The 9,908-nt window shown below is 34.0% G+C and overlaps 1 protein-coding gene across 1 annotated transcript in view; it reads left to right on the top strand.

The window, feature by feature from the left end:
* The window catches only part of CLCA4 (chloride channel accessory 4), a 23,646-nt gene extending 14,961 nt beyond the window's left edge, over positions 1-8,685 (top strand). The window contains exons 10-14 of the mRNA XM_087719351.1: positions 1,079-1,309; positions 2,158-2,425; positions 3,623-3,787; positions 6,447-6,686; positions 6,983-8,685. Of these exons, the coding sequence (XP_087575477.1) occupies positions 1,079-1,309; positions 2,158-2,425; positions 3,623-3,787; positions 6,447-6,686; positions 6,983-7,677 (1,599 nt within the window). The 3' untranslated portion in view covers positions 7,678-8,685. The remainder of the gene's footprint in view (positions 1-1,078; positions 1,310-2,157; positions 2,426-3,622; positions 3,788-6,446; positions 6,687-6,982) is intronic.
* The last annotated feature ends 1,223 nt before the right edge of the window (positions 8,686-9,908 follow it).

Below are 9,908 nucleotides of genomic sequence, written 5' to 3'. Positions count from 1 at the left end.
TTTAAGTGATTGTCCACTAGTACTCCAAGATCCCTTTCACAGTTACTACTGTTGAGCAAGGTACCACCTATACTGTACCTGTGCATTTCGTTTTTGTTGCCTAAATGTAGAACCTTACTCTTTTCACCATTGAATTTCATTTGATTAGATAGATTTATTTAGAAAGTTGTTTTAACATTCTCATATCTCATTGTATATCTTACTGCAACTGTTGTCACTGTTATTGTTTGATTATCACTGCTTGCATTACCATTAATTTTGCATTGCACTTTTTATTATTCTTGATCATCTGATTAAACATGTTTATGTATGCTTAGCTGCGGCATGCTGATCACTCTATCTATGTGAATGCAGGTATTTGTGTACCATTGTATGTCAGATGTTTCTACAGGTAGTTCTCGACTTATGACCGTAATTGAGCTCAAAATTTATGTTGCTAAGCAAGACAGCTGTAAATTGAATTTTGTCTCATTTTACGACCTTTCTTGCCATAGTTGTTATGAATCACTGAAGTTTAAGCAAGTAACATGTTTGTCAAGTGAATCTTGCTTTCCTATTAACTATATTTGTTAGAAGGTCACAAAAACTAAGTGTATCACCCTGGGACATGGCAACTGTCATAAATATGAACTTGTTGTGAGCATCTGAATTTTGATCACATGACCATGGGGATTCTACAACAGTTATAAGTGTGAAAAATGGTCATGGGTCACTTTTTTCAATGCTGTTGTAACTTCAAACAGTTACTAAATCAAGTATTGTAAGTCAAGATCTAGACCATTATTTATTATCGTAATAAAAATATTTAATTACCTACAAAAATTACAAAGATAGATTATAGAAATCTAGATAGATAGATACAATTTATTGTAATATCTGGTAGAGATAGTGCTATGTCAAGTGGTTATTGCACTAGAAACACAAAACAATATCAGCATTTATTCTTTAACCTTATATAGCTTTGTTCTTAACTATGAAGTTTACTTCAGATGAGATACTCCCAAACTAATTAAATACATTTGATTACAATCACAATATTTTCTTGCTATTTTATAATTTCTCTTCTTTTTACTTATAGATTGAAAGTAAAAGTCAGAAAATTGATGCCAGCAATTTTCTTACTGGTATTGTATCCATCGATCACACTGTAGGAAATGACACTTTTTTTGTACTTACATGGAGTGAAATCAATTCTAAACCTGGAATTCTTCTGACGGATCCAAAAATGAAAACATATAATCAGAACGATTTTACAGTTGACAACACCAATCTCAAAACTGCTCGACTTAAGATTGATGGGACCGCCGAGGTAAAATATCTCAGCTTTCTTTCAACCAAGGAAGTTGTATTATCATTAAAGTTATAATTTTAATGTTTTTTTTTTAGCCCATAGACAAACAGATCTACTTCACAGGTGCAAGCGATATACTAATTGCTTGGAATACTTTAAGCTAAATTAGTACAATTACTTTGTCTGCTGAGGATGGCTAGATGAGACACAGAAATAACTAAGTTTCTAAAAGGTGTGGCCTGATGTTTCAATTTTTTCTTTGCTGCAACAGTTAGCTAGTGCCATTAATTTGCCCATTCATTCCATTTTGGCAGGTGGGAGAAGTCATACTGGACTAGCAGCATATACCCACTGTAGCATAAAACTGAAATTGTATTTAAGACAATTGGATTGGTGAAGATTTTCTTAAAGGGAGTCAGCATGTGGACACTCTTGTGTAGCCACATGATGGCATTTCATTAAGTATAGTGTTCTGACAAAAGCCAGGTCTTCTATGGACATCATTCAATAATACAGTCAACTGATATTAATGATGTTGTTAATTGCAAACAGATGCATCATAATTAAATCTTTCATACATACAGTTTTCTTCCATGTGAGCCACAATCATGAAGTTATGGGAGCTTAGTTCATATGAAATGCTAGGGAATGATATTTGCAAACCGCAGAACTAAAATTGGAGACTTTACAATTGATCATAAATTGGCTTCTGCTGCCCAACTCTTTAAAATTCCTACAAATTCCCACAAATGGCTATTTGTCCTTAAGAAATATAGTATGCAGAGAAATCAAAACTGCATTGATATCTCCCAGACCATGATGCATGAATATTTAATAATATGTTACTTCCAAATCTTTATCTGCAGACAGGTGATTGGACTTATACACTTTATAATACACACTCAACGGCTCAGGTGCTATCAATCACAGTAACGTCTCGAGCCGCATCTCTAGGGGAACCTCCAGTAACTGTGAAGTCCTACTTAAGCAGTGATACAAATACTTTTCCCAATCCAATAATTATTTATGCAGAAGTCAGTCAAGGACTTTTGCCAGTGCTTGGTGCAACTGTTACAGCCACAATTGAATCAAATTCTGCAAGCGAGAAACTAGAGCTTTGGGACAAAGGTTCTGGTAAGTATACTTGGAAAAATGTTTGTATTGTATATTTTTCAGGTGATCTGTCTGCGTAATATTCCAGAAGTAGGAATTTATTCACGTGGACTCAGATAATTGTCCTACTACTGTTACTCTAACAGGCCTGTCAAACTGGTGGCCCGTGGGCTGGATACGGCCTGCACAGACCATGCCCATCCGGCTTCACAAAGGCAAAAAATGTCAACACGAGGCTTTATTCTTTGGGTGGGGGGACTGTAGGCAGAAGTCTGGGAGAAAATGAAGGAGAAAATGAAACAATTCTATTTATAACATTGTGAGATTCTATCATTATTTTGTTTGATATAAAGATTAGCACATAATTATTAGAAATACTTCTCACTCAACACTCAGCCCAGAAAAACCAGGCCAGAAAATGAGGAGTATTTTGGTACTTACGGTATTCCAAGTCTTGTGAACTCCTTCATTAGTCATTGATTTCAGTAGAAAAGCACAGAGATTTGGGCAAACCAAGGTACAAAAATTTACGCTACTGAAACTTAAGATAATGTTTGTTTTTTTACCATACAATTACTACAATTCAATTGGCATAACATTGCTTTTCAGTGTTTATATATTATCTTAGGTATCTACACTTAAAAATATAATTATACATGCCTGTTAGTTTGAAGTTTGAAATATATCTCTCATGATGAATGAATATATACATGTTACATACAAAAAAAATCATGCATGGCATATACCATCTGTGTGATATCTCGCTTAGAGAAATTACAGTCTGATAAATCTTTAGTCATTAGATCATTGGATACATTCTTTATGCAACAACCATTTTCCATGAACACTTATAAGATATTCTGAGTATTTTTAACTAAAATTTATGGACATTCATCTTAAACAATTCTGAGTGGCTTACAACAATATTCAAAATTAGCTCATCATCCTAGATTTAGGAATCTATAAACTATGGATTTCTAAACTGCCTCAGGAAAACTATGCCAATACCATTGTTGCATAGAATCTAACACCCAAGAATTATAGAATTAGAAGTCATTTTGACAAACTTCAAACCATAAACAGCTATTCTTTGGTTCTGAATGTAAACAATCATAGATTTAAACATTTACTTTGATGAAAACAGGGATAGATACAACTTAGTTTTGGTGTCTTTTCTACATTATCCTGGATGTTAATTTTTAATATTTTTGTTTCAAGGTGCAGATATTATCAAGAACGATGGGATCTACTCAAGATACTTCACATCATTCAAAGAAAATGGTAGATACAGCATAAAGGTGCATGTCCAAGGGAGAGATGGGAGCAGCCGACAAACTCGCCAAAGAAATCACGCTTTATATGTCCCAGGCTATATAGCGAATGGTAAAAACTATGAAAAAACAATAATGTAGTATAACTGTATTATTAATTACATAACTTCAAGTTGTTTTGGGCTCCTAGAAGCCACATATATTTTCTCAATCATGATCTATCATGAAGACCTAACCTGATCTTTCAATTTTTCCATCACCACAATAACTGAGTCCATCAACCTTGGTACTGGTCCTCTTCTTCTCTTTACTTCTACCTTTCCCAGTATTATAGGCTCCTCTAGAAAGCCAGGTCATTGCATAATGAGTCTGAAGTAGGATAATTTGAGTGTAATCATTTTAAACCTCTGAGTTGATGTTTGATCCATTTGTTTGTCCATAGTATTCTCCAACATGAAAGTTCAAATACTCTTCCTATCTTGAAGTCCAACTTTCACTTCTGTAGAGTATTACAGGGAATATCATGACTTACATGATTCTTTTTTAAAATATAATTTTATTCTTAATTATTAATTATTTATAAAGTATTATAATATTAGTAAAATACTTATAAAGTATTATTAAGTATTATGATACTTAATAATACAAACTAATACAGACTAAACTTAGAGAAAAAAAAGAATAGAAAGAAGAAAAAGTACAGGAAAGAAGAAAAAAGAAAGAGAAGAAAGAATATAATAAAGAAATATATAAAGAAATGAATTTCAAACTTCATCACAATAAACATAAATAAATTTAGCAATTCTTCACTAAATAATTTTACAAAAAGCTAATCCTTCATTTCATATTCTTTACCTTATTTGTAAGCAAATCCATAAAACATCAATTTTTCACTCTTGGTGTTGGTAAAAATTGCACAAAGAGTTGCCATATTTTGCACACAAAAAAAGTATTTCATTGTGATGAAATAAACTTATTCTATACTCCTTTCTTTTATTTCTAACAGTCTTAATTCAATCAAATATTGTCATAAGATTTTATTTGTCTTCAATTCTTCTTAATTCCATTGCACAGTTTTTCTTCAAGACTTTAACAAATCTCTTTTATAAGAAAATATTTTCTCGGTCATTCTCTTGGTTTATCACTTGTATTTTCCTTTTAATTTTAAAACTTCAACCAGTTTCTTTTGCACTTTCTCTGTCTTGTCAGCTAATATTGTTCCATGTCTGTCATTCCTTCATTAACATCTTTTGGACATTGTCTATTCGCAGAAGCATAAATCCTGTTGTAGTTACAAATTCTGGCTCCGTTCTCCTAAGATCTCCTTTCATATTTTTAATATTATAACATTTTGTAACTCTCAGTATTAGCCAACATCAAGAGCAGGCTTCCATTTCTAATATACTGATTTTAAAAGCTATATTAACCTTAATTTTATAACACCAGAGAAAGCTATGCTATTCAAAGCTCAAAGAATGCCATTCTAGTTTGAATATCTTATTTCTTAGCAGTAACCACTCCGTCATCCAAATCAAAGAGTGGGCTTCAAGTACAATTTCATGCAATCCCAATCTTCCTCCTTCCTTTGTAGCTTGGATGATCTTATATTTAAGCCTTGGCAAGGTGGCTAGCATAGATGTTTAATAATAAAAACCTGGACTTTTTCTTTTATCATGCAAACCTAGATATATTTTTCTGCCATTGTTGAAATGGTACAGCAGCTGTCTCAATAGGTATTCTCTGAAACAAAAACATCATTTTAGGCAGTAAATTCATTTTTATCTTGTAATTTCTCCCATCTTTCATGTCCATTTTAATTTAATTTCCTGTCTTAACATACTGTAATTATTCTGAAATAACATACAATTTATATTAGTCACAGTAACATCCAAGCATTTCAATTTTGTCAGTCTTAAATCCATTGTTCTCATTCTTTTTGCTCTTCCAGATTCCTGTTTTTGTTTATATTTTCATTATCTAATTATTAATTTTAAATTCGACTAATGCACTACAATCCTTTAATTTTCCATTAATATTTCTACTCCTTTGAAAGAATTTTCAAATATTATCACTATATCATCAGACAACACTCATAATTTATATGTTTCCCTTTTAATCATCATTCCAGCAATTATTTCATCTTGCTTTATGTCTCCATTCACTACTTCAAAAGCTAAAATGTGACAAGGGGTATCCTTGACTTCTCTCTCCTTTTCTGTATTTCGCAAGGTTTTGCTAATTTTCTACTTAAAATTATTTGTGCCTGTTGCAAAGTATAAATCAATTTTATTCATTTAACAAAATTCTCACCAAACTCCATATCTTCCAAAAGTTAAACAGGAAAGCCCAGTTATCAAAGGCCTTTTCTGCATTTGAAAAGATCAAAGAAGACTTTTTTTCAGTATTTTGTTTTAAGTATTCCAAAATATCCAATACATTTCTTTTGGGTAAAATTATCTTCATTAATATTAAAGTTATTTTAAAAAATATTATCCTTGGGTTAAACACCCACACTGATCTTCACTATAGAAATCAATATAATAAATAACTATAGCTATCTGTATATCTATATCTATATATCTCAACTTCTAATAAATAATGTATCTCACAGTCCCTGATGAGTAAATAGACATTATTTATGTATATCTATTTATATTTTCAACAATATGGAAATGATTTCACATTCTTCTTTGAAGACAACTCAAATAAGCATCAGAATAATGAGAAAATTTGGAGTTTTTGCTGAATGATTTTCTTTTCTTTTATAATAGGTGAAATAAAAATGAATGCACCAAGACCAGAAGCTAGTGATAATGATACCCAAGCAAACCTTGGAAAATTCAGCAGAATTGCTTCAGGAGGTAGTTTTGTAATGTCAGGAGTGACTCCTGGAAATCCTTCAGATGTCTTTCCACCCTCTCGAATTACTGATCTTGAAGCAGAACTCAATGATGAGGATGAATTCCTTTTGTCATGGACTGCTCCTGGAAATGACTATGATATAGGAACAGGTAATATTTTCTTTCCTATGTTAGGCAGAAGAAATCATGCTAAAGGAGGAACAAAATGCTACTTGTTACTAGCTCCCAAATTTAAATCTTTATAGGATTTTCCTTATGGGATAAAATTGGGTGAATACAATCTAATTTAGCACATAGGGTGATTTCGGTTTAAATGAGATGCATTTGCCTTAAAATATACCCCAGAACCATCTGTGTGCTTGTTGCAAAGATTTAAAAGATATCAGTTCCCAAGTATTGTGGAGAATTTGTCTTAATGTGTCCTTGAATATTTTTATTTTTTCCAGCTGAAAAATATGAAATAAAAATGAGTGAAAATCCTGACGAATTAAGAGATACTTTTCAAAATGCTGCTTCCGTGAACACATCTGATCTGAAACCAGATGCTACTGGGATCAAACAGTCATTTCAGTATAAGATGGAAAACTTCACAAAAGAAAATGGCACTGCAATTTACTTTGCCATTCGTGCCAGCGATGGCAGCAACAATGTTGGGGAAGTGTCTAATATAGCAAGAGCAGTTGTACTTCTTCCTCCATTGCTCACTACTCCTCTCACACCCACCGATCCTAGCTCTACTTATCCCACACCAACCAATCCTCCTAGCTCTACTCATCCCACACCAACCAATCCTCCTAGCTCTACTCATCCCACACCAACCAATCCTCCTAGCTCTGCTCATCCCAAACCAACCAATCCTCCTAGCTCTGCTCATCCCAAACCAACCAATCCTCCTAGCTCTGCTCATCCCAAACCAACCAATCCTCCTAGTTCTGCTCCGCCTACACCAACCAATCCTTATACCTCAAAAGGCAATTCTAGTTTGGAAGTTCCCAATAATGAATCTCCTGGTGTGATAAATATGGTGACTTTAATTGTTATCATAGTGTGTATTGCTCTAATTATCATTTGTGCTTGCATATGTATAACTATATGTGTTTTACATAAGCAAAAAAAGGTAAATCCACAAACTGTAATGTAGGAAGAAATAAGATCAAAACGATAGAATGGAAGGACAAATAAATACAATCTATGATGGTTACATGAACTTAACAACCTGTGTTTATGTATTTAGACAACCAGTTAATATTATCTATCATAGCTATAGATTTTTGCAGAATCGTTGATTCTAAAAGTTGAAAGGATATTGAATCACTATCCACATCTTTAGGGTAATATTTTAAATTTTACAAGATACCCGCAATCATCTATGTGTGAGTTGGGTGGATAAATAAATTTCTTTAATAAATAAATAAATAAATATAGAAATAGTTTTTCTCTTTCATCAAGCAAAGTTGAACTTCCAATGCAAATACTCCATCTATCTACTCCTCCTTTTACCTTTAGTGTAAATTTAACATAAAGCCAATCTGAATTAAGCAACCTCAAAGGCAGCATTATTAATTTCATCTATGCTGATTTATGAGAATAAGTTCTATGAGGTTTAGGTTACAAGATATTATTATAATGGAGTCTGATTCAGCTTTATACTGGTATTTTTTTATGTGATGAGAAAGATTAAATTAAATTAAATCAAGTTTCTGAAGGAAGAATTTAGATGAGTTGAACATGTTGAATGGCTAAAGTGACAACTTTTTAGGAATTATGGATTTTACAGACTAAGAAATCTGGAAGCAGCAAAGGTGGGGGATTTGGGATAAAATAATTATAGAACAATGATGTTCATATAATTTAGTAAAATTGCCAAATACCCAATCATTATATTGCACCATAATATTCTATACTAGACTTTAACTAAATGGAAGATGGCTTAGCAATTCTGATGCCTACCAACAGGGACAAAATTGCTTCTCCTAAATATTCGTAAATAAGTAAGACTGATGTCAAAATATTTTTTTTAACAAACATGTTTGGTAGGGAGAGATTTAGAAGAATCATATAAGACAAAAAAAATTCAATGTTCCATTTGAACAACTTTATTTATTTGTAGTTGTTTATTCAATGTATTCAGTCTCCGTTCCATGGGTAACTAACCAGGATTAAAAACAAAATAAAAACAACGAATCACTAAATAATAGAGAGAGTAGCCAATGTAGAAAACCAACTAACTCATCAATCAACAGTTGCTCCAGTCTTTCTGAAGTTTAATAAAGAATAAATTTAATTGATTCTCAAACTTGGTTACCATTGTGTGTCTGATTGCTACATTAATAGCCTTTGGTATATTTGTGAAGAAGTATATCGAACTGTTTTGTTTTTGCAGGTATAATTCAAAATTGTGGGCAACATGAAAATGGATGTGGTTATGATTACCATCCTGACATTGTCAGGTTCCGAAAGGAAGGAAAAGTCACCAAACACAAACCTGGTGTGTCAAAATTCTTTACTCTGGTTCCAGCACAGGCTGACAATCACAGCTGGCAAAACACAATGAAATTCTATTTAGGGCAGATTGCCCTATGCTCCTCATTGCCTTTAAAACTTGTGCCGCCCCATTCTATCACAAATACAGTCCCCTCCCACATGACCCCAGACACTCCTCAAGTGCAGACGCCAGTCTCCAAGCTGGACCGGCCCCTGCAGTTTCTTTTTAAATGTTTAAGTGATTAGCTATCTCTTCACTGGCTCGCAGCTCAGCTGCAATGCTCTGCGGCACAGCGGGGAGCGACCACTGCTCAGCTATGGGGATGGTCACTCTGTCTCCTGCTGTTCCTGGTAACGGCAGCCCCTTCCTGGATGTCTGCCATGGCTGCCGTCCCGCAGTCCTGTATTGACATCCCCTGAAGATACCCCTGTATTTCTGTCCTGAATCCCCAATTTCTCCTTTGAAAATAACACCCTCAGAATTTGCAATTTGAAGCATGTAAATGCAAGTAGATAAGGTATCACTTTGGTGGAAACATTTTGTATCTGCTCATTACCTATCTACCCATCACTGTGTAGAGCCATTTCTTTGGTCTTTTCAACTCTTCATTCTCATGCTTGCATACTGAAACTCTAGCATCACCATAGACCCGCCATGTTTCACCAGCAGTGATTTCCATAGAAAGTCCTAATCAGGGGTGGGTTTCAGGTGGTTCGCGGCGGTCCCCGTGAACCGGTTGGTCAGCGAACCCGGAAGTAAGTAACTTCTGGGAACGCCGAAGGGTCCACCCGCCCGCCCACGTTTCTTACCCGGTTTTGACGAGTTCTGCGCTTCCACACATGCGCAGGACGCGTACAGAGCCTGCACGATCCTCCAGGAGCAGCTGG

The sequence above is a fragment of the Thamnophis sirtalis genome, unplaced genomic scaffold, assembly GCF_051295495.1.
Source record: "Thamnophis sirtalis isolate CommonGarterSnake01/CBP01778 unplaced genomic scaffold, rThaSir2_p1.2 scaffold_7, whole genome shotgun sequence".
NCBI classification, from domain to species: Eukaryota; Metazoa; Chordata; class Lepidosauria; order Squamata; family Natricidae; genus Thamnophis; species Thamnophis sirtalis.
Note: the sequence above shows the minus strand (reverse complement) of the source record. Positions and strands in the feature narration are given on the sequence as shown.